Genomic DNA, 24,823 nt, shown 5'->3' on the forward strand with positions numbered 1-24,823 from the left:
ATGGAGAATAAAGAGGCGGGAACCCCTCCACCCATTCCATCCAGGGAGGGGGTAAGTGCCAAGCCTAGGAAACTGTCACTGGCCCTCTCCCACCAGCTGTGCAGACCTGCGGAGGGAAGTGAAGGCCCTGGAATGCTTTTAGCAAGGAGCGGGTAGCGTGCTTCCCTTTCCTGCAGGATAACCAGGCCTGGGCGAGCCAGGTGGAGAAGCAGCTGTGCTCAAACCTCATGGCTCAGACACGGGCCAGAGTGGCTTAGTGACTGCTGGGAGAGCGGATGGTGCTGGAGATGCCTCTCTCCCTTCCACCCCTGCTCCCCTCCACTTCCCCCACCCTTAAAGATCGAGGGGAGATGGCCTCTGAAGAATGCCCGAATCCTGCCCTTCTCAGTCTGGTTGTTCCTGGGTGTGCAGAGCTATGGGCTGTGGGCAGCCATGGAGCTAAGTGTGAGGATTGGGGTGAGAACATGTGGCACGGGAGTTGGGGGTGGAGGGGGCAGTGTGGGGGGGCATGCACCAGGGCCTTGGTTCTAGGATATGGTCACAGACCCCACCCACCTGCTCCTCAGACTTTGGACCTCAGGCCAGTTCCCCTCCAAGCTGCCCTGGGTGTTGTGGCAACCATGGAAAGCCCTGGCCCTGAGCACAGGGGATTGCCTGGGTTTTCCTAAGGGCCTGTTCTAGAGCCAGAGGCAAGCAGTGAGTCTGTCTGTCTGGGATGCTCTTCCCCACGATGCTCACGCGGCTGCTCCCTCTCATCCACTCTGGTTCCGGCTCAAAGGGCATCTGCTCAGAGAGGGTTCCCTGCCCTGCCCACCCTATTGAACACAGTCCCTCATTCCCCACAGGCTGCTACCCCACCCATCACCCTGTTTTATTATCCTCACAGTATTCTAGCTATTTGGAATTACCATCTTCGTCTTTTTCAGACGGGGTGGGCTCCCCTCACTGGAAAGTGAGCTTCTTAAAGGCAGTGCTTTGCTGGGCCTTTTTCCTAAAGCATCTCCTACTTCACACTTGGCCTCCAGGGCCTAGCACAGGGCCAGGCACATAGGAGATGCTCAGATACATCCTCAAGGAGGGAATGAATGCACGCAGAGACCTCATGCCTCTCAGCCCTGAAAAGCCCCAGCTCTGCGCCACCTCCTCCTCTTTTCTGGGGCACAGCCTGGGCTCTCCCGTCCCCCACTTCCAGCCCAGGCTGGAGGGAGGTGGAGGCCCAGCCACTGCACTTCCTGAGGCTCAAGCCCACAGCGTCCCGACCTTGGACTTGTCTCCCACAGCGGCTCCAGCCCACGCTGTTGCTGGCGACACTGAGCGCCGCCTTTGGCTCAGCCTTCCAGTACGGCTACAACCTCGCTGTGGTCAACACACCGCACAAGGTGGGCACAAGGTGGACCGGGCAGCAACTGACTGCGGTTGTGGGTGGAAGGTAGCGACCATCTTCCTCTGTGGAGGCCGTCATATTGCCTCTAGGAGGCGCCATCTTGCCTTTGGGAGCAGCCATCTTGTCCTAGTACCCTGGATGCCCACCCCTGGAGACCAGGGTGTGGCAGGAGGTGTTTCCCCCTGGAGTGTCATCCTTTCCAGGCACGTTGGGATGCTGGGGGACCTGGATTCCCAGCACAGTCTTTTTGGGCCTCAGGTCCCACTGCCCTCACCTTGGGTAGGCCCCTTGTTGATTGGAAACAGAATGGGGTCAAAGGTTGAACTCAATGGCATTTAGGGATTGGGTCAAAGGGGAGAAAAGGAAAAAGAGAAGGGGCCCTTGTCAGGTGTGGAAGAACCTGAGGGCAGAGTGTCCCCAAAGTCTACTAAAGGATGAGAGTTAAGGAGGGAGGGACAGCCTGTGCTGATGAGTTCAGATGGGGACAGAGAACTGACCACAGGCTTAACCTTGGTGTGTGTATATGCTTAAGCTTGCATACATACATTAGCATGTCTACATACACTGTATTATATTTACATGTGTATTACATATAGATACATATATTAGTGTACTTACAATTATTACCATGGATGGAACCTCTAAGTCAAGCAATGTACCATCGACTTAATCACATCTGATGCTAACACATTCCGTATAAGGTACATCTTATTTCCATAACTGATGAGGAAATTAAGGTTTCTGGAGGTTCTGTAACTTGCCTGAAGTCACAAAGTTAGTAAAAATATTTCCTGGGCTGGGCGTGGTGGCTCACATCTGCAATCCCAGCACTTTGGGAGGCCAAGGCAGATAGATCACCTCATCACCTGAAATCAGGAGTTCAAGACCAGCCTGGCCAACATGGTGAAACCTCATCTCTACTAAAAATACAAAAAATAGCCGGGTATGATGGCGGATGTCTGTAATTCCAGCTACTCAGTAGGCTGAGACAGGAGAATCACTTGAACCCGGGAGGCAGGGGTTGCAGTGAGCCAAGATCACGCCATTGCACTCTAGCCTGGGTGACAGAGCGAGACTCCATCTCAAAAAAAAAAAAAAGAAAAAAAGAAAGAAAAGAAGAAGAATATTTCCTATGGTGCCTCTGGCAGAGTAAGTCTCTTAAAAGTAAATTTAAACTTTTTTCTTTTTTTTTTTCTGTTTTTTTAATAGAGACAGGGTCTCCCTATGTTGACCAGGTTGATCTTGAACTCTTAGCCTCAAGCAATCCTCCCGCCTCGGCCTCCCAAAGTGCTAGGATTACAGATGTGAGCCACCATTCCCAGCCAAAAGTAAATTTTTTTCTTTTTTCTTTTTTTTGAGACGGAGTCTCGCTCTGTCACCCAGGCTGGAGTGCAGTGCTGCAATCTCGGCTCACTGCAAGCTCCGCTTCCCAGGTTCACGCCATTCTCTTACCTCAGCAGCCTAAGGAGCTGGGACTGCAGGCGCCCGCTACCATGCCCCGCTAATTTTTTGTATTTTTAGTAGAAACGGGGTTTCACCGTGTTTGCCATGGTGGTCTCGATCTCCTGACTTCATGATTCGCCCACCTTGGCCTCCCAAAGTGCTGGGATTACAGGCGTGAGCCACCGCATCCTGCCAAAAGTAAATTTTTTAACAGTGAATTTGTAACAATCTTTTTGTTTAGCCTAGTTTCTCATCTCAACCCATCATACAGTAGCTTTTGTGATTCTCAGGTAATAGTAGCGAATCAGCGGGTTTGTGTCTTACAGTTGCGAGCAGAAAAACCTCTCTGTACAATGACAAGTGGCCACTGAGAACACTTTCTCACTCTCATGAATTGCCCAATATTCTTAGCTGTGGATGGGGCAATGTTTTGCAGGTCTTCAAGTCATTTTACAATGAAACCTACTTTGAGCGACATGCAACATTCATGGACGGGAAGCTCATGCTGCTTCTATGGTCTTGCACCGTCTCCATGTTTCCTCTGGGCGGCTTGTTGGGGTCATTGGTCGTGGGCCTGCTGGTTGATAGCTGTGGCAGGTAAACAGAAGGTTCACTGCTCCCACTTACAATTCACGCTAGTAAGTCACACTGTCTCTGTGCATTTGTGCACCTCGTGGGGAGATGTGTGACCCTGAAAATCAGATCTGAAGTCTAGTCTCCGCTTGGCCACAGTGATCATGACCTTAAAGCCAGTTCCTAAATGTCTCTGGAATTTCTTTCCTAGGCCGTTGCATGGGAAAAGCATTCCCTTCCGTCACCTACCACAGAGGTGGTGCAGCCTTTGAGATCAAGGCTCCTGACGGTGCTCAGCTTAGTGCCTTGTAAGCACTTCCAGTGGGTGTTCACTAAATGCTTGTTTATCGGGTGTCATTTGGGGGTCAGGTGGCCATGGCTCCAAATTCTGAGAGCTGCAGCCTCTCCCCACGTGTCCTTGTCAGAGTTTGTTACTGAGGCTGGGGTCGGGCTGAGTCACTCTGCCGGCCACAGTCTCACAGATATGAGATTGTTTGGAAATGAAGACTGGGCAGGTCTTTGAACTTTGCTTGGCTCACACGGATTCACTAATCGTTCTTCCTAAGCCCAGGTGCTCCAAAGACGTGACTCCACAGATAAGGAAAGATGCACAGGCCAAGGTTCCCAGGAGGGCAAAGCGTGAGCCTGGGTTCAGGGCGAGGCCTGGTGGCGTTCTCTTAGTTCAGCCCACTCATTCGGATTCACGGTTACACTTGGGCGTGGTGTGCCAGGTTAGGCAGTTTGCAGGAGTGACTGAAGGCCCTCCAGTGAAAAAGTCACTCAAGAAACCAGAGCAATTTCATTTTCGGGCATAGAAAAACAATAGTGCTGATTGAAAATTAGTTATCTATGAATTAATGCAAGACTCACAGGATCTCTTCTTGCGAATACTTGATTGACAATTAATTTGCTATACATTGTGCACTGGAATGAAGAAACTGTTGACTCTAATGGAATTATACCATAATTCAAGCTTTTTTTTTTGGTCATCCAGACTGTGATGTCCGCGTCTAGACCGAGAGTGATTGAACTGTTCTGGAAGCCCAGGCTTGGCCTCCACTTCCTTGTCTGAACCCATTTTCCGGATGAGGAGCCTGAGCTCAGGAATGTGGTGGTGCCAGCCTTGCCCAGTGGGGTCCTGACAGCCCCAGCTTCCCCTCCTAGTCACCAGGAAGGGCTGGGAGTCCAGAGAAGGCTGGGGACGTGTCTGGGCTGCTTAGTCTTTTTGGGCCTCCTGGCTGGCTGACTTTCCCCCATCAGGGTCTGGCCTCTGGTGGCTGCTCCTGAAGGCTGCAGTAGCCCCAGGGAGAGAAAAGTGGCCTGAGAACACCAGCCTGCTTATCTGTGGACACCCTGGCCAGTCTTCAGTGTTGCCGACCTGGGATATTTTCATAGAGTCCTCACCACCCGCTCCCTCCTCTTGGCACCAGAACCCCACCTTCCTGGCTGACTCACTCAGCACACTCACTCAGGGTCCCAGCGGCCCTCAAAGATGTGTGCAAAGTGTGAGACAATCACAAAGGTAGTCCTGTGGCTGCTGACAGCTTCATCATCCCCAGACCTGTGGGGGTGCAAGGAGGGAGCACCTCTCCCTGGAGGTGGAGAGAGAGGAAATAAAAAATGAATACCAGGCTGGGCACGGGGGCTTGCACCTGTAATTTCAGCACTTTGGGAGGCTGAGGTGAGCGAATCACTTGAGGCTAAGAGTTCGAGACCAGCCAGGCCAATATGGTGAAACTCCGTCTGTACTAAAAATACAAAAATTAGCTGGGCGTGGTGGTACATGCCAGTAATCCCAGCTACTTGGGAGGCTGAGGCAGGAGACTCGCTTGAACCCAGGAGGCAGAGTGTATTAGTCCTTTTTCACTCTGCTGATAAAGACATACCCAAGACTGGGCAATTTACAAAAGAAAGAGGTTTAATGGACTCACAGTTCCACGTGGCTGGGGAGGCCTCTAGTCATGGCGGAAGGCAGAAGAGGAGCAAAGCCACATCTTCCATGAATGGCAGCAGGCAAAGAGAGAGCTTGTGCAGAAACACTCGTCCTTATAAAACCATCAGACCTGGTGAGACTTATTCACTATCACAAGATCAGCACTGGGAAGACCTGCCACCGGGTCCCTCCCACAACACGTGGGAATTTAAGATGAGATTTGGGTGAGGACACAACCAAACCATATCACGGAGGTTGCAGTGAGCCGACATCCCACCACTGCACTCTAGCCTGGGCGACACAGCAAGACTCCCTCTCAAAAAAAAAAAAAAAGAAAAGAATATCAGGATGCACCAGCCAGCAACCCCACAGCTCAGGAGCTCTCTGCCCACTTTCTGGTCCACTGCCATTCTTCTCCTGTGCAAACCCAAGCCAAAGGCAAGAGAGGGAGGCACCAGAGCCATTGCTGCAGGTTGGCATAGGACCTAGAGCATGGAGTCAAGCGGATGAGTGGATCGTGAAGGCAGCAGGATGCACCCAGCATAGTGCTGTTTTTCAGGCACTCCCTGCCCTTCTCAGGCTGGTGGTTTTTCAGCCTTGGAGGGGATCTTAGAAATCACGTAGTCCCATTCTGCACCCCACTCGTTGTAGGAATTCCCTGTTCAACATTCCTGACAGTCATTGCGTCTGGTCTAGAAACCACCAGCGACAGCTTGAATACCCCCAGTGACGGGAAGCTCTCTACCTCCCGGGGCAGCCCCATTCTTTGTTCCTGCCCTCCCCTTTTCAGGCAGCTCCAATCATTAGAATGCTCCCCTCCCCAACTCCCACCCCTGCTGACCCCAAATCTTCCTTCCTGGGACATCTGCCCATTCGCCCCTTCTTCCCCAATCTGTCTTAATCCGTTCCGGCTGCTACAACCACAGACGTAAACAGACTTTTATCTTCTCACAGTTCTGCAGGATAGAAATTCAAGATCAAGGTACCAGCAGATCTGTTTCCTGGGGAGGGCATTCTTCCTGGCTTGCAGACAGCTTTCTTCTGGCTGTGTCTTTTTTCTTTTTCTTTTTCTTTTTTGAGATGGAGTCTTGCTCTGTGGCTCTGGATGGAGTGCAGTGGCACGATCTCGGCTCCCTGTAACCTCTGCCTCCTGGATTCAAGTGATTCTCCTCCCTCAGCCTCCCGAGTAACTGGGATTACAGGCATGTGCCACCACACCTGGCTGACTTTTGTTTTTTTAGTAGAAACGGGGTTTCACCATGTTGGCCAGGCTGGTCTCGAACTCCAGACCTCAAGTGATCCGCCCGCCTCAGCCTCCCAAAGTGCTGGGATTACAGGCTTGATTCACCACACCCAGCCTGGCTTTGTCTTCACAGGGCAGAAAAAGAGAGTGGTTTCTTGTATGTCTCTTCCTATCCCATGGTGAGGGCCCCACATGACGCGTTCACCTCCCAGAGGCCCCTCTTCCTGATCCCATCACACTGGGGTTAAGGCCTTCAACATAGGAATTTGGGGGACACTTCAGTCTACAGCCCCCTGCTTCAGCTCTTTCTCGGGCACATTCCCGTGCCTCTGTAATGACCACCTGCAAAATAGGAGCTGGTGTTGGGAGGGCTTCCACGGTGTCCAGACACCCCTGCCCTCTGGGCTCGCTGTCTTTGCAGAAAGGGGACCCTGCTGATCAACAACATCTTTGCCATCATCCCTGCCATCCTGATGGGAGTCAGCAAAGTGGCGAAGGCTTTTGAGCTGGTCATCTTTTCCCGAGTGGTGCTGGGAGTCTGTGCAGGTACCTGGGGCCCAGGCTCCGGCTCAGCCTTGGGGGAAGGGCCTCTTTGGCCAAGGCTGGAAGCAGGAGCAGACGAGGTGTCTGGCTGGCTCTGTCTTCCTCTTTTCATTTCAAGACATCCTCCCATCTGCATTCCCAGGACCTTGCAAGCCTCATGCTTGCTTTTGTTAATTAATTAATTAATTAATTTTTTTTTTAGAGACAGAGCCTCACTATGTTGCCCAGGCGGATCTCAAACTCTTGGGCTCAAGTGATCCTCCTGGCTCGGCCTCCCAAAGTCCTGGGATTACGGGTATGAGCCACTGTACCTGGCCAAGCCTCATGCTTACTGGCCCCTTCCCTTTATTTAAGGATCTTTAGAAACACACTTTCACCTTGAAGTACAAATAACCAAAAAGGTTTTGCAAGGTATCTTCCAAGCAAGATGACAATTGAAACTCAGTAGTTTCTTAACTACAGTAATTTCTTCTATTAATAAAAGTTAGAAAGCAGTCTGTGCTTTAGAAAAATCAGAAAATAGGCCGGGCGCGGTGGCTCAAGCCTGTAATCCCAGCACTTTGGGAGGCCGAGACGGGTGGATCACAAGGTCAGGAGATCGAGACCATCCTGGATAACATGGTGAAACTCCGTCTCTACTAAAAAAAATACAAAAACTAGCTGGGTGAGGTGGCAGGCGCCTGTAGTCCCAGCTACTCGGGAGGCTGAGTCCCAGCTACTTGGGAGGCTGAGGCAGGAGAATGGTGTGAACCCGGGAGGCGGAGCTTGCAGTGAGCTGAAATCCGGCCACTGCACTCCAGCCTGGGCGACAGAGTGAGACTCCATCTCAAAAAAAAAAAGAAAGAAAAATCAGAAAATAGACCAAAGCAGAAGTTTGATCGTTAAGCGCCAGGGACACATGGAGGCCTAGGCTCCTGCCCTGTAACAAGCGGCCCAGCCCGGCGGCTAGAAAGGAAAAGGTCTCCTCATCACATCCTGGTGATGCCTCCATCAGGGCTGAGGATTCTGGAGGGATTTTGGTGTAAGACCAAACTGAACAGTCAAGGTTGGCCTAGCTCCATCTCCACGGAGAGGCTGACAGCACGGAGAAGCCCCGGGATTAGGAAATGGAATTGAATTGCATCTCAGGCTCCCGTGTTTGCGGTTTGCCTGCCCTGATTTCTGCTGTGCCCAAACCAGGCATCTCCTACAGCGCCCTTCCCATGTACCTGGGAGAACTGGCCCCCAAGAACCTGAGAGGCCTGTTGGGAACAATGACCGAGGTTTTCGTCATCGTTGGAGTCTTCCTAGCACAGATCTTCAGCCTCCAGATCATCTTGGGCAACCCGGAAGGTAACCGGCAGTGCAGAGGTCACGCTAGGTCCAGTCCCTTGTTAGCTGTGCCGGGTGTTACTGACGGATCGAGTCAGATGAGGCCTGAGAGGTGACTTTAGGGTCAGGGGTTGGGCAGTGTGGTGGGCAACGGGATGGGTGACCTTGTTCGGGGCTGTTTTGGTGAGTGCTAGGGACGAATCGTGCTTGGGAATGGGAATCAGGGGCTTCCATGCAGGTAGAGGTTTTGCTATAAAGGGAAGGAGAGAAGTTGGGGAAGCGAGGTCGAGAGAACAGGTTTCTTTCACGCCGCGAAAAATGTCAGCGTAATTTGGCTGCCACAGGAATGGCCCAGTACAGAGGGACGTCAATGGGGGGCAAGCAGGTTCGCAGCCGCCATCCCTGTCTCTGGGTGGCTGTTTTCTTCTGGCACCCTCTTCCCAGTGAATTAGGAGGCAAGGCCGTTGCCCGAGAGCGAGTGGGGGTCGAGGTGGAGATTTAGGAGAGAGGTGCGTGGCCCTCTGAAGGTCTGCTGAGAAATCACTGACACGAAGCAGATTGATTAATAGAAAAGGCATGCAAACGTAGTTAAGCAGATTCGCGGAGCCTTCAGAGTGAAGATCCAGAGACAGAGGGGAAATTGTGTGTTTTAGACCAGGCTCAACAGAGTATGGACAGCCAAGTAGAAATAGAATTGGACAAAAAGAGTCTGATCCAACGTGAATGGACGAGTGGGGAGACCCCTCGGGGCCTGTCTGTGTAGGTTCTTCTTGGTCTCTGTGCAGCCTTCCTTCCTTCTGGGTGTGGGGCAGGACCCTCTGCAGAATGGGGGCCTCTTATGACCTACAGCCAACAGCACTGGTCAGAGATTTTCCTTCCGGCCAGTTGTTGTTGTTTTGAGACAGAGTCTCACTCTGTCGCCCAGGCTGGAGTGCAATGGTGCGATCTCAGCTCACTGCAACTTCTGCCTCCCAGGTTCAAGCAATTCTCCTGCCTCAGCCTCCTGAGTAGCTGGGATTACAAGCATGAGCCACCACGCCTGGCTAATTTTGTATTTTTAGTAAAGATGGGGTTTCTCCATGTTGGCCAGGATGGTCTCGAACTCTTGACCTCAGGTGATCCACCCATATGGCCAGTTTTTACGTAGAATAGTTTTAGGTTTTATGGAACTGGTTTTGAGGAAAGGGAATCTGGTTTGTATGACCTGTCCAGGAATCCTGACTAGGGATGCTGGTTTCTAGGGTTAGCCTCAGGGGAAATGGGACTGAGACAGGGGGACAGGAGAAGGTAGAGAAAAATTTTGCTTCTGAGGGTGTTGCTGAGGCCTTCATTTGGGGTATTGTTTTTAGAGCCCCACCAGGAGAAAGTGAGAGACACTCATGGAGGGTGGAGAGAAAGAGGATAAGAGGACGGACCACCAAGCAGGCCTGAAGGAATGCAGCCAGCAGTAAAAGCCCCATGAACCCAGTGGGGTTTCTCCTTTCTTTCTTTCTGTTTCTCTTTTTCTTTCTTTCTCTCTCTCTCTCTTTCTTTCTTTCTCTATTTTTCTCTTTCCTTTCTTTCCTTTTTCTCTTCCTTCCTTCCTTCCTTCCTCTCCCTCTCTTCCTTCCTTCCTTCCTTCCTTCCTTCCTTCCTTCCTTCCTTCGTTCTTTCCTTCCCTCCTTCCCTCCCTCCCTCCCTCCCTCCCTCCTTTCTTCCTTTCTTCCTTCCTTCCTTCCTGGTCTCACTCTGTCACCCAGGCTGGACTGCAGTGGTGCAGTCATAGCTCACTGCAGCCTTGACTTCCCAGGCTCAAGCGATCCTCCCGCCTCAGCTTCCCAAGTTGCTGGGACTACAGGCACGCACCACCATGCCCAGCTCTTTTTTTCTATTTTTGTTGTAGAGACAAGGGTCTCACTATGTTGTCCAGGCTGGTCTCTAACTCCTGGGCTCAAGTAATCCTCCTGCCTCAGCCTCCCAAAGTGAAGGGATTGCAGGCATGAGCCACTGTGCCTGGCCGGGGTTTTTTATACACATTTCTGAGTGACCCAAATTCTGCACATATTCCTTAATGGGTGGATTTATGTCTTTGTGATCCCCACGGTACCCTGAAAAGGTTCAGAGACTCAGAACCTGGTGGGTGCTCCATGAAAGATCATTAGCAGAAATGAGTCCTAAACTGCCCAGAGCGACTGAATATGAAACCGTCAATTAGAGAGACATCAGCTGGGGAAGCCACGGTGCACGACGCTTAGTGCCTGTGTCTCCTTTATCCCTCGCCACTTCTTGCCTGAGGCTCAGAGATGTTAAAGAACTTGTCATCTGGGGGCAGTGGCTCATGCCCAGCATTTTGAGAGGCCAAGGCAGGAGGATCATTTGAGCCCAAGAGTTCACAACCAGCCTGGGCAACATAGCAAGACCCTGTCTCTACTAAAAATTAAAAAAAAAAAAAAAAAACCCAGCCAGGTGCGGTAATGCATGCTTGTAGTTCCAGCCACTCAGGAGGCTGTGGTGAGAGGATCGCATGAGCCTGGGAGATTGAGGCTGCAGTGGGCTGTGATCGCAGCATTGCACTCTAGCTTGGCTGAACTTGTCCACTTCCCACCATACCAGCAGGTGGGAGGCGGATGGAGACGAGACCCTGTTCTCTCAGTGGAATCTCAGTTCCCCTCCTTAGCCCAAGCCATCCAGGAGGATCTCACTCAGACCCAGCGTAGGGTCCAGGCCCTGCCTACCATGGCCCTAATGAGGCAGAGATTATCCCCTTTCCAGCTATAAAAGTAGGAACAAGACTGAGCTCATTTTCTCTGGGATTCAAGCGTTTAAATCATTGCCTATTCTTTAGAGAAACGGTGTTCTTCCTGCAAAATAATTAATGACACATAAATTTTTATAACAATAATGATTTCCTCTGTTTTGAATGTGGAACCCATTTGTAGGAGGACCCTGGTGGGAACGAAGTCCGCACACTCCTTGGTTCACACATAGGAGCGTGACTTTCCAAGCACAGTGGTGGGTGGGCCAGTGGGTGCCCAGGCCCCGGGATCCTAAGTCCTTGGCTCCTTGCAGGCTGGCCAGTGCTTCTGGCACTCACAGGGGTGCCCGCCCTGCTGCAGCTGCTGACTCTGCCTTTCTTCCCCGAGAGCCCTCGCTACTCCTTGATTCAGAAAGGAGATGAAGCCGCAGCACGACAAGGTATGAAGTCGCAGGCCACTCTCCCAGGCCCTGCCCACCCCGGGGGCCGGGCAGAGCCACAGTCAGGGCCAGAGGCAGGGTCGCCATGGGTCAGGGGTGAGAGCTGGGAGCTGAACAGGGTGTGGGGGTGGCAATTGGTGGCACGGCCAAGGTCAGGTCAGGGAATGGTGAGCTCAGGGCCAGCATCGGGGCCTGGGGCCCAGCCTGCAGGGAGACGGCCCTCTGAGCGGGTGGTTCTGCTCTCTGCAGCCCTGAGGAGGCTGAGAGGCCACATGGACCTGGAGGCTGAGGTGGAGGACATGCGTGTGGAGGCCCGGGCCGAGCGCGCCGGGGGCCACCTGTCTGTGTTGCGTCTCTGCGCCCTGCGGTCCCTGCGCTGGCAGCTCCTCTCCATCATCGTGCTCATGGCCGGCCAGCAGCTGTCAGGCATCAACGCGGTACATGGGACGGTGGCCAGGCGGGGAGACAGATGAAGCAGACCCAGGCTTCGTGGATAGCAACACAGTTCCACCCACAGAGGCCTGGCCTGGCAGCAGGGCCAGGATCAGCCCAGGCAGGGCCAGATGTCAGGAAGAAAACCCAGCCTTCTCTGCCTCCCTGCTCTGCCTCTCCCCACATGCCACCTTCATTTTTCTGTTTCCCCAGAAGGAATGCCTCCTGCCAATAGCCCTTTCCCCTCTATACAAGACACCAACTAGACTGAGATGAGCTGAGGTCTCCTGGGTCCAAGCTCAGGTCACCAGGCCAGGGTTGGTAGGCCCAGCCTGGGTCAGGAGCCCACCTTGGGCCCGCTTGGCTGTGATGTTTGTGGCATCGCTTTCTGCGACCATGGCTCTTTGGCCATAACTGTATCTAACCATGGTGTGGGGGAAGGGTGGAGATCTGGCAGAAGCTAAAACACCGGAGATTGGGTGGGTGACTCGGTTGCTCCAGTGGCATGTCAGGAAGAGGTGGCCTTGGCCCCAGGGATTCACGGATGTTTAACCAGTGATCATGGGAGGGTGGACGGCCAGGTGGGAGCCATCAGATGTGGAATGGCACACGTGGCTTTTCGAAGGGCTGTGTATGCCAGTGTCCTTGGCACTGGGCCAGAAGACGGACGGAACTTACGGTTCGCTTGGTCCAGAGTGACAGGTAAGAAGTCACGCTTTGGGATGTGAGCTCTTAGAGTAACTGAACGATGGAGGGACAAGTGCTCTTGGAGTCGTGTGGTCCGACTCCCGTTTTATAGACGTGGAACCTGAGGCTCAGGGAGGGAGGAGCTGTGATCCCGGATTCCAGGCAGCACTGGGCTCCACCCTGGTGTCCCGACTCCGGGTCAGGCCTCTTTTTCCCGCCACCTGCTGCCTCCTTCCTGTCCCAGGGTCCCCAACCCAGGCTTGCAGAACTGTGTGTGGCTTGAGTTGAGAAAGTTACGCCAGTGTCCTGGGTCTTCAGGCCTCTCCTCACAGCCCTGTGTTTCTGTTTAGATCAACTACTATGCGGACACCATCTATGCATCTGCGGGCGTGGAGGCCGCCCACTCCCAGTATGTCACAGTGGGTTCTGGCGTGGTCAACATAGTGATGACCGTTACCTCGGTGAGTGAGCAGGAGGTGTCTTTCCTGCAGGAGGGTCTCTGGTGAGGTGCCCCCCGGCAGACAGGAGCCCCACAGAGTCAACTGAGTGCCGGTGGCCCTGGTCCCGGGGTCACTTAAGGGACATGGACTTTAGGATGCACACATACTAGCTATCTGCATGACTTTGACCGGAAAACTCAAAATTCCTTCAGATCTGGCCAGGCACAGCGGCTCACACCTGTAATCCCAGCACTTTGGAAGGCCAAGGCGAGCGGATCACTGGAGGTCAGGGAGTTTGAGACCAGCCTGGCCAACATGGTGAAACCCAGTCTCTACTGAAAATACAAAAAAAATTATCTGGGTGTGGTGGCACACACTTGTAATCCCAGCACTTTGGGAGACTGAGGTGGGTGGATCACTTGAGGTCAGGAGTTCGAGACCAGTCTGGTCAACATGGTGAAACCCCATCTCTATACAAAAATTAGCCAGGCATGGTCGTAGGCACCTGTAATGTCAGCTACTTGGGAGGCCGAGGCAGGAAAATCACTTGAACTCGGGAGGTGGAGATTGCAGTGAGCTGAGATGGTGCCACTGCACTCCAGCCTGGGTGACAAGAGCAAGACTCTGTCTTAAAAACAACAACAACAAACCTTCAGATCCAAGTTTCTTCCTTTGTAAAAATCATTATGGTGACTGCAATACATGGTATTCGAATGCAGATACCACTTTTCGTTGGTGCAATATTATTTCTTATTTCAGAGTTCAATATTTAAAATCTGAGCTACTTGCGCTTTGATATATATGTTGTATGAAAAGGGGTCAGATGGGCCGGGCGCGGTGGCTCACACCTGTAATCCCAGCACTTTGGGAGGCCGAGGTGGGTGGATCACGAGGTCAGGAGATCGACACCATCCTGGCTAACACGGTGAAACCCCATCTCTACTGAAAATACAAAAAATGAGCCGGGTGAGGTGGCGGGCGCCTGTAGGCCCAGCTACTCAGGAGGCTGAGGCAGGAGAATGGCATGAATCCGGGAGGCGGAGCTGGCAGTGAGCCAAGATTGTGCCACTGCACTCCAGCCTGGGCAACAGAGCGAGACTCCGTCTCAAAAAAAAAAAAGAAAGAAAAAAAGAAAAGGATCAGATGATCATGGCATTCCTTTCCCTAGACCATTTTCAAATTGTCTTCTGATTATTTTGATTCCTGTTTCTTGAGTTGCCAGTGATGGTAAACATTTTTAATAAAGTTATCTATTATTTGTATTTTCCCCAGAGCTAGTTTAAGTTCCAGTCAACTCTCAGAAGATTTAGAAGGGCAGGGAGGGAGAAGTTAACGAAAATAGCAGAAGAGGCCTATAGGAAAATTAAGGGAAGAGGACGGAGGTCCCCAGGCTGAAGTCTCAGCCCCTTCCTCCTGCTGGATTTCCGTGGCCCCATCCTCGGTTTTCCTCTGGGGCAGGATCCATCCTTTATCCTCAGAGTCCTCCTCCTTGGGGATAAATGACCATAACTAGGACCTGCTTCCCCATTATCCTACCTGGAGCAACCCAAGCCAGAAAAATACACTTCCCCTCTCCCTGAAGGAACAGCATCTGGGAACCAGGCATAGAGCATGAAATTGACAGTATTTCTCTGATTTTGGGGGTGCACTTTGCTCCCTCCTGAATGGCAGTGATAGTCTGTCTGTTGGGATGTTGGGAGAACGTGAGTCAGCTAACATGAGTCAAGGGGCTGCACAGGGCTGGCACTGGGTCAGCCATTAGGGATGGAGTAGAATGGAAATGGTATTAGAAATAGAAAAGGAGCCGGGTGCGGTGGCTCGTGCCTGTAATCCCTGCACTTTGGGAGGCTGAGGTGGGCGGATCTTCTGAGGTCAGGAGTTCGAGACCAGCCTGGCCAACATGGTGAAACTCCATCTCTACTGAAAACACAAAAATTAGCCAGGCGTGGTAGCACACGCCTGTAATCCCAGCTACTCGGGAGACTGAGGCAGGAGAATCGCTTGTACCCAGGAGGTAGAGGTTGCAGTGAGCCAAGGTTGTGCCATAGCACTCCAGCCTTGCTGACAGAGTGAGACTCCAACAAAAAAAAAAAAAAAAAGAAATAGAAATGGAAAAGGAAGGAAGAAGTCGAAAGAATGCTGGTCACAGGGAGTGTGGCCTGGGCTTGGATGTTGGAGAAGGAGCTGGCTGAGTGAAGGGGCCAGTCCATCAGGTGGAAAAGTGGGGAGATGAGGGGCCCCCCATGATGTGAGCCCAGATTCCAGATGGCCCCAATGTCAAGTGGAGCCTCAGCGAATAGGAGAGGGCTATTTTTATTCTTATTCTTTTTATTTATTTTTTTTTTTTATTTTTTTTTGAGATGGAGTCTCGCTCTGTTGCCCAGGCTGGAGTGCAGTGGCCGGATCTCAGCTCACTGCAAGCTCCGCCTCCTGGGTTTACGCCATTCTCCTGCCTCAGCCTCCCGAGTAGCTGGGACTACAGGCGCCCGCCGCCTCACCTGGCTAGTTTTTTTGTATTTTTTAGTAGAGATGGAGTTTCACCGTGTTAGCTAGTATGGTCTCGATCTCCTGACCTCGTGATCCGCCCGCCTCAGCCTCCCAAAGTGCTGGGATTACAGGCTTCAGCCACCGCACCCGGCCTATTTATGTATTTCTTTAAACGGAGAGACAGGGTCTCACTATGTTGACCCGGCTGGTATCAAACTCCTGAGCTCAAGCAATCCTCCTGTCTTGGCCTCCCAAAGTGCTGAGATTACAGGTGTGAGCCACTGTGCCCAGCCCAGGGGCTATTTTTAAATGTAGATTTTATTCCTATTCAGGTATGGTGAGGCCAATAGATCAGGAGGTGGCTACTGCTGGAAAGACAGTTTGTTCCTCACAGATCTCATGAGGAGGGCGCAGTCCACGCCATGCAGGGCCTGCGGGGAAGCCCCAGGGTTGGTCAGGAAGCAGAAGCATGAAGGGGAAGTGTGAGGATGAACCTTTACTGTGGTTCCCACAGAAAGGAACGGGTGAGGCAGGGTGAGCAGGTTTAGGAGTAGCTGGTGTGAATAATTTCCTCAGGCTGGGGGCCACAGGGGCTGTCCCAGCTGCCTGGCCCCTGGCCCCCAGGGTGTTAGGGCAAGTGATGCTGGCCTTGAGTGTGAAAGCTCAGCAGAGGAGGACCTGGGGTGTGGGCCTGCATTGTCGGTGTGCAGATGAAAGAGGCACTCCCAGACAGCTGTTTGTTTGCTATCGGTGGGGTGGGAAGAGCAGTCCCTCCAGGGCCATCAAGGTCGCAAGATGTCAAAGCATCAAACACAGAAAATAGAAAATGTGGTTATTCCAGTGGGTGGCAGAGGTGCAGGGAGCCAAGATCCAGGAGGTCTGGAAATGACCAGAACAAGGAAGGCTGGTGGTGAAGAGCATGAATGTCTGACCCATGTCAAATGAGCACCCTCCATTCCACATGCAGGCAGCAAGGGTAAGACAGGGACACCTAAAACGTGGGGCGAGGTGGCTCACACCTGTAATCCCAGCACTTTGGGAGGCTGAGGCGGGGGGGGATCACTTGAGGTCAGGAGTTCGAGACCAACCTGGCCAACATGGTGAAATCTCGTCTCTACGAAAAATACAAAAATTAGCTGGGCGTGGTGGCAGATGCCTGTAATCCCAGCTACTTGGGAGGCTGAGGCAGGAGAATCACTTGAACCCCAGAGGCGAAGGTTGCAGTGAGCCAAGATTGCGCTGTTGCTTGCACTCCAGCCTGGGCAGCAAGAGTGAAACTCCGTTTTAAAAAAAAGAAAGAAAAAAGAAAGGGTCACCTAAGAGGGGCCTGCAAGAGGAAGTGGAGGCTCTGCCCAAGAATCCTGGGCGCCAGGCCAACGTAGCTCCTCACCGCCCCCCTTCCCCTCCAGGCTGTCCTGGTGGAGCGGCTGGGACGGCGGCGCCTCCTGCTGGCCGGCTATGGCATCTGCGGCTCTGCCTGCCTGGTGCTGACGGTGGTGCTCCTATTCCAGGTCTGACCTCATTGCCTGCCCCCTGGGTGGGGAGTCATGGCGGGGGTGGGAGATCCCCTGACTGAACTGCGCCCGCTGCACCAAGTGGTTGGTTCTGAGTCCCACTGATGGCATGCGTCCTGCCTGGAAACGTACTTTGCAATGCCCCATCCTGAAGTGAATGTCACAGGTGGCTTTGCTCACCTACACCTGCACATGCAAATAAGTAACTAGATAGATGGTCCAGCTGTCATGGGAAAGAGAAACAAGGAGGACAGTGTGGATTGAGGAGACGCAAACCACGCAAACAGGTGTGGATTGAGGAGAGGTAAGACCAGAAGTCATCCCATTCAAGAGGTAGGAGGCTGAGCACAGTGGCTCACTCCTGCAATCCTAGCACTTTGGGAGGCCGAGGCAGGAGGATCCATTGAGCCCAAGAGTTCAAGACCAGTCTGAGCAACATGGTGAGACCCCATCTCTACAAAAAAAACAAAACGTTATCTGGGTGTGGTGGTGTGCACCTGTAGTCCCAGCTACTCAGGAAGCTGAGGTGGGAGGATCACCTGAGCCTGGGAGATCAAGACTGCAGTGAGCCACGATCGCAGCATTGTACTCCAGCCTGGGAGACAGTGAGACCCTGTCTCAAAAAAACAAACAAACAAACAAACAAAAAACTGGGAATCATATTTCAGTAAGACTAAAACACAGCAGACCACCCAAACAAGAAGTACATCATTTTAATTTGCAGTGTTCTCAGCCTGTATGTATTAGCCACGTTCTACGGAAGTGAGGAAAATACATGGTGTGGCATGATACAAAATCTTTAAAAAGCAATCAGCGTTCCGTGTCTCTGAGGCAGCCTCTCTGCTCTTGTTGCTTGTGCAGGAACTGCAGCATTGTCCTGAACCCTTTCAAATGGAAAATATATCAGCAATGCAATTGCACATGAGTACAAGAATGTGCGAGGAGCTCATCTGTCATTTAGAGACAAGATCTTTGCTCTTTTCCTTCTTTTCCAAGCTGCCTTCTCGGCAATGACTTTGTCCTTAACCACCGGGGAGTGCAGAGAGCTTCATGCAGCAAAGAACTGGGAGGATTCAGGGAATCACCAAGAGGCCAGGGCCTGCGGGAAAGCAAGGCCTGGAGAGGAACAGTGTTAGTGACGCTCATAAATCAATTTAATTAAAGTTTCCCTTGGAAAGAACTTCCTGCTCTCATTTTAAAACCAGTGTAAGTTCTCAGCCAGACACGGTGGCTCACACCTGTAATCCCAGCACTTTGGGAGGCCAAAGCAGATGGATCACCTGAGGTCAGGAGTTCGAGAGCAGCCTGGCCACGTGGTGAAACCCCGTCTCTATTAAAAATACAAAAATTCGTCGGGGGTGGTGGCGTGTGCCTGTAATCCCAGCTACTCAGGAAGCTGAGGCAGGAGAATCACTTGAACCCGGGAGGCGGAGGTTGCAGTGAGCCAAGATCGCAGCACTGCTCCAGCCTGGGTGACAGAGCGAGACTCTCTAAAAAAAAAAAAAAAAAGAAAAGAATGTAAGTTCTTAGTAGATAGGGATTCTAGGAAGTGAAAAGAGGTGATCACGACTGAGCGCCACCTGCAGAGACCACCACCAGTGACATTTCCGAAACCTAGGGGCATCCCCAGTGGCTCTTTCACTCCTTCTGTCCGACCAGGGGCTGTGCCTGAAAATGCACCAGCAGCTGCCCGCTTCACACCGGGTCCAGGGCAGCCCCACAACCCAGCCAGCCTCGCTTTTGTTTGACGTGTTGAATGGCCCCCAACCCACCCGCCTCCTCTTTCTATTGAAAATGAATCAGATCGTGTTGTTTCTCTGCTTGGAAGTTCCCAGGGCCTCCTCTCTCACCTCACCATCCAGCTCTGTTGCCAGCTTGTCCCTTGAGGCTGTCTCCTAACTGAACTACAGGGGTCCCTGGGAAGTTCCTCTGGGGGCGCCTGGTGAGTTTAGCGGAAGTCCGTTGACCTGGTTTTGCATTGGCTGTTCTCCCGGCAGTTGGGAGCAGAGATGGTGATCTGCCGGCTCCACTGCTCCGGGGGTCCTGGGAGTCTCCAGAGAGTAGTAGAGAAAGTCTGGACCTCAGCTCACTTATGTTGACTGGGTGACTTCAGCTGTTGCTTGATTCCTGAGGGACTAAGGTTCCTCATAGTCTGTGTTCAGAGCCCTCTGTGCTCTGGTTCCATGACTGTGGGACTGAAACAATCATATAGGCTGGGCGTAGTGGTGCACGCCTCTCGTCCCAGCCACAGGAGGCTGAGGCAGGAGAATCTTGAACCAGGAGGCGGAGGCTGCAGTGACCCAAGATGGCGCCACTGCACTTTAGCCTGGGCGACAGAGTGAGAGTCTGTCTCAAAAAGAAGAAATAAGAAATAATCACAGAGTCGCTCAGAGGGCAGATGAGTATCACAAAGATGAGATGAGTTCATATTTGTGATTTGTAAAGTGTGGAGAATAGCACCTGGCAGGAAAATAACTCAAAGGTAGGTGTCCCTCGTTCTCCATGACGCTCATCAGGTGAGGCTGAAGGGCGCCCTCTGGGAGGCTAGAAGGCCTGGTTCTCACCGGCCTTCCTCTCTTGCCCACAGAGCCCTTGAGGTCCATGTAGGTGCGCAGACATCTAGGTGCAGCTCCTCCCTGGGGCAGGAAGGTGGGACCCGCAGGTGGACCCCTCCACACGTGGGGCTCCTGGCCTCAGCCCAGACAACCCTACCTCTCCCCACAGAACAAGGTCTCCGAGCTATCCTACCTCGGCATCATCTGTGTCTTTGCCTACATCGCGGGACATTCCATTGGGCCCAGTGAGTACCCGCATGCTGCCCTCGCCCCGGCCATCGTGGTCCATTCCTGGGCCTGGCACGCAGTCGGTGCTTGACACATATTTGCTGAGTGAATGGACGTGCTCATGCAGATCCCACCCGTTCTTAGCTCTAAGCCTTGATGGCACTCCAGGCCATGTTCATTCATTCAACCAGCGTCAGCCAGGCCAGTGCCCCACTGATCGTGTGTGGCTCCCAGGGGTGCCCACACTCAGGTTTGGCGCCCAACAAGGAGATGAGCTTTGCAGAGAGGGAGCTTGTGCCGTCCAGACCCCCCTGGGGCACCTCCGTTTACATCCATACCCTCCAGACGCTCACTTTAGCCTCCAAGCCCACAGCACACCCAAGGCTCAACTGCCTTCTGTCCCTGCTGACCGCCAGCTACAGTCCCTTACGACACTGTCCCCAATGTCCTGTTGCCAGCGGCTTCGGGCTTCCACCTAGGCCCACCTCTTGGGCAGCCTCTGAGACTCCAGACTCCTTCCCCAGTGTGTCCTGAGAATTGAACCTCCTTCTCCCTGCCTGGGAAGAGACACCCCTGACTGTGGAGGCTCTAATAACATTCCCTGAAGAATGGCTCCAATAACATTCCCTGAAGAATGTTCATTTTGAAAGCGCTGTCTATAAACCAAAATGAAGGTATGAATTCATTCAACCCCCGTTGGCGGAATACCTCTTTACACTGTGCTGTGTCAGGCACATGAATGAGACCGCATAGTTACATTTAAGGGTATTTAAGAAGTGAGATTTAGTCCTGGCACGGTAGCTCATGCCTGTAATCCCAACATTTTGAGAGGCAGAGGCAGGCAGATCACTTAAGGTCAGAAGTTCGAGAGCAGCCTGGCCAACAAGGTGAAACTCTGTTTCTACTAAAAATGCAAAAATTAGCCAGGCGTGGTGGCGGGCGCCTGTAGTCCCAGCCTGAGGCAGGAGAATCACGTGAACCCAGAAAGCGGAGGTTGCAGTGAGCTGAGATCCACCACTGCACTCCAGGTTGGGTAAGAGAGCAAGACTCCGTCTAAAATAAAAGTGTTGGGGGGGTGGGATTTAGAGCAGGACACCTTCCCAGTGTACCACAAACGTGGAGGCAGCAGAACCTCGAAGGAAAAGTGCTAGTGTGTGTAGGAGACCTGGCCGGGTTCCAAGCCATTCTGCCCCCACTGCCTGTGTGTCACCTGGAGCAAGCCGTGATTCTTCTCCAAGAACAGGGGTGATCGGGGTGCCGGCAGATGCGAGCTCAGAGCATGGGCTGATCTGACATTCAACCTAGGCCTGAGGACTGTTGGCTGCTGCTGTCGTGGTGGACAGGAGGGAGGCAGGACAGAGGGCATCCCTTGGGGGCAGGGCCCCACCTCACCGGGCTGCAGGAGTTTGCATTTGATATCCCAGCTTCATTCAGGGGCTTTGAATTCTCCTCCATGTCCATCCAGGAGATTGGGCCTTTTCTTTTCTTTCTTTCTTTCTTTTTTTTTTTTAGAGTCGGAGTCTCACTCTGTTGCCCTGGCTGGAGCGCAACCTCCATCTCCTGGGTTCAAGGGATTCTCCTGCCTCAGCCTTCTGAGTAACTGGAACTACAGGCACACACCACCACATTGGACTAATTTTGTATTTTTAGTAGAGACAGGATTTCACCATGTTGGTCAGGCTGGTTTCAAACTCCTGACCTCAAGTGATCCGTGAGACCCGGCCTTTTCAATGAGGTCATTTCACCACCTAACCCGGGGTGGGAAGCTTGGAAGAGGAGGGACAGAATCTTCCTCTTTCTTTGTGTAAAGCTACAGATATGTATATATGCAGGACCTAAACAGACACACAGTATTAAAATTTCATGGGAGTGGCGATTAGGGAACAAAAATGGCTTTAGACATTTTAGACAAAGCCTCTTTTTTTTTGTTTTTTTTTGAGACGGAGTCTCACTCTGTCGCCCAGGCTGGAGTGCAGTGGCACCATCTCGGCTCACTGCAAGCTCCACCTTCCGGGTTCACGCCATTCTCCTGCCTCAGCCTCCCGAGTAGCTGGGACTACAGGCACCCGCCACCTCGCCCAGCTAATTTTTTTTTTTTTGGTAGAGATGGGGGTGTCGCCGTGTTATCCAGGATGGTCTCGACTTCCTGACCTCGTGATCCGCCCGCCTCTGCCTCCCAAAGTGCTGGGATTACAGGAGTGAGTCACTGCGCCCGGCCTAGACAAGGCTTCTTAAGGAGGCGATAATGAAAAACAGTTGCCCAAGAAAAGGTGTAGGCCTCAGGCGCTGCCATACCCAGATCCGCCATAGGAGGGCGGCACTTCCCAAGCGAGGGCCGTCTAAAGTCACAGTGACGCCAGCGCAGAGGAAGCTCTTTCAGAAAGCTCTGCCTGTAAGCTGGAGCCGCCTCACTCCCGCTGCTCCCACGAAGCTTCCCATCCATTAACTTTCTGCAGACGTTCATGGAGCGTCATTGGCCTTGAAGCAGCAGCAATGGAAATTCAATTCTAGGCTCTCCAACCAGCCTTTGCAAAGTGGACCTTTCCAGCTCCTGCCCTGATCACACCCTGCTTTTGTGGGTAAAGGCAGGGTTCTTTTCCAGTGCCCAATCCCAGCCGGGGCTCTTAAGGGACCTAGGTCTGAGGCTAGAGTGGGCCGCGTCCCGCCAGCCCCGGGGGACCCCTGGGTCCTTCTCCGCCCCACCCATGCTGTTCCGACCTGCAGGTCCTGTCCCCTCGGTGGTGAGGACCGAGATCTTCCTGCAGTCCTCCCGGCGGGCAGCGTTCATGGTGGACGGGGCGGTGCACTGGCTCACCAACTTCATCGTGGGCTTCCTGTTCCCATCCATCCAGGTGAGCGAGGGCCCCTTCCCCAGTCCGCTCCACCCGGCCTCCAGGGAGTAAGCTGTATTCCCCTTCCGCTAAGCACGTCTGTGAATCCAGCAAGGTGGGGACGGGCTCTCAGACACATCCAAGGGTCCACAGACACACGTGGCCCCACTGCCTCCAAACCCTTGAAGACACGGATTTCCCAGTTACTGAAGGGTGATCCCCCACTGAAATTGTAAAGGGCTGTTGCTTAGGGGCTCTGGTCCGCGGAGCTCAAAGGTAGTAGAAAGCAAACAAAGCCAGAGCCAGGGACCAGATCCCCCACCGCTTCCTTCCTCGTTCCAAAGACAAGATGGGCCACAAACTCTGCGCTCTCAGCACCTTCAGGGCACAGAGGCCCTAAACTCCTATTGTCAAAAGGGTAAGCAGGGTTTTTGTTTTTTGTTTTCGTTTTTTTTTTTTTTTTAGACAGGGCCTTGCTCTGTCACCCAGGCTGGAATGCAGTGGTGCAAACACAGCTCACAGCAGCCTCGACCTCCCAGGCTTAAGTGATCCTCTCACCTCAGCCTCCCAAGTCGCTGGGGCCACAGGCATGGGCCACCACACATGGCTATTGTTTTAATTTTTTTTTTTAGGGATGGGGTCTTGCTATATTGCCCAGGCTGGTCTCAAACTTCCAAAGCACTGGGATTATGGGTGTGAGCCACAGCACCCGACCAGTTTCTTTTTGATAATAGGGTGAGGGGGATCCAATTTTCTAGATTTTTTTTTCTGCAAACAATCTTTAGTTATCACAATTTTCTAGCTATATCATTCTTCCAGGAGTGAAACAAAACTGGCCACCAAGCAACTCCTTTATAGACTCACAAAGGCCTCGACCAGCACTGGTTATTTGTTGTTGTTTGTTTGGGGGTCTTTGTTTTTGTTTTTTTGGAACAGAGTCACACTCTGTTGCCCAGGCTGGAGTGCAGTAGCACAATCTTGGCTCACTGCAACCTCTACCTCCTGGGTTCAAGCGATTCTCCTGCCTCAGCCTCCCGAGTAGCTGGGACTACAGGTGTATACCACCAGGCCCAGCTAATTTTTGTATTCTTAATAGAGATAGGGTTTTATCATGTTGGCCAGGTTGGTCTCAAACTCCTGACCTCAGGTGATCCACCTGCCTTGGCCTCCCAAAGTGCTGGGATTACAGGCGTGAGCCACCGTGCCCGGCTGGATCAGCCCTGTCTTTCTCTGCCCCCTCCTCTCTTCCTTGTCTCCTGGTCTAGGAGGCCATCGGTGCCTACAGTTTCATCATATTTGCTGGAATCTGCCTCCTCACTGCAGTTTACATCTACGTGGTTATTCCTGAGACCAAGGGCAAAACATTTGTGGAGATAAACCGCATTTTTGCCAAGAGAAACAGGGTGAAGCTTCCAGAGGAGAAGAAAGAAGAAATCATTGATGGGCCTCCCACACCCTCTCCTGCCAAGGAAACTTCCTTTTAGTGGCCCTGCATGAGGACGGACGGGAGCCCATATTTAAGGCTTCCTTCTATGAGAATGGACCTCCTAGTCCCAGGCTCTGGGGAGGATAGTAGCACTGAGGCTTTTGTTGTTGCCCCCATTTAATTTAATTACAGATATTATTAAATACCCACAATAATGCATATTTAGCTGAGAAGTTCCAAGGCTAGCCACTGAGGAATGACCTGGGGGAAGGGGCAGCTATGTGAATTTTGATTGGTTAAGAGTCGATTTTCCAATTCTACATTGGCACCAACATTTAAATGATGTATAGAGGCACTTTTTTAAAGTAAAACTTTTCAAGTTCCACAATTGCTATGGAGACCCAAACTGCCATCGTGGCATCGATTAGGGAGTCCAAGGCTCTGAATGTCATTGCTTTCCTGACGACATGGCTTCCTTTCTCCACCCTGTGGTTGCAGGTTGCACCGTGAATCCCAGCCCGCGTACCTAGCTCTGTCCTGTCGATCACAGGGTTAAGGGGGCCAGCCCCTCCACACCTGTGGGGGATTTCTTGTCAGGTGGGATGAGAGCCTGAGAAAA

The 24,823-nt window shown here is 52.4% G+C and overlaps 1 protein-coding gene across 1 annotated transcript; it reads left to right on the forward strand.

Annotated features, from left to right (window-relative positions):
• SLC2A7 (solute carrier family 2 member 7) lies at window positions 1-24,262 on the forward strand. The gene is made up of 12 exons (XM_026447393.1): window positions 1-51; window positions 1,281-1,379; window positions 3,264-3,424; window positions 6,998-7,122; window positions 8,299-8,451; window positions 11,479-11,604; window positions 11,854-12,041; window positions 13,074-13,184; window positions 17,060-17,161; window positions 19,889-19,964; window positions 22,672-22,799; window positions 24,044-24,262. Exons 1-12 carry the CDS (start codon window positions 1-3, stop codon window positions 24,260-24,262), a joined length of 1,539 nt encoding a protein of 512 aa, XP_026303178.1.
• Window positions 24,263-24,823: the final 561 nt, after the last annotated feature.

The sequence above is a fragment of the Piliocolobus tephrosceles genome, chromosome 1 (assembly GCF_002776525.5).
Source record: "Piliocolobus tephrosceles isolate RC106 chromosome 1, ASM277652v3, whole genome shotgun sequence".
Lineage (NCBI taxonomy): Eukaryota > Metazoa > Chordata > Mammalia > Primates > Cercopithecidae > Piliocolobus > Piliocolobus tephrosceles.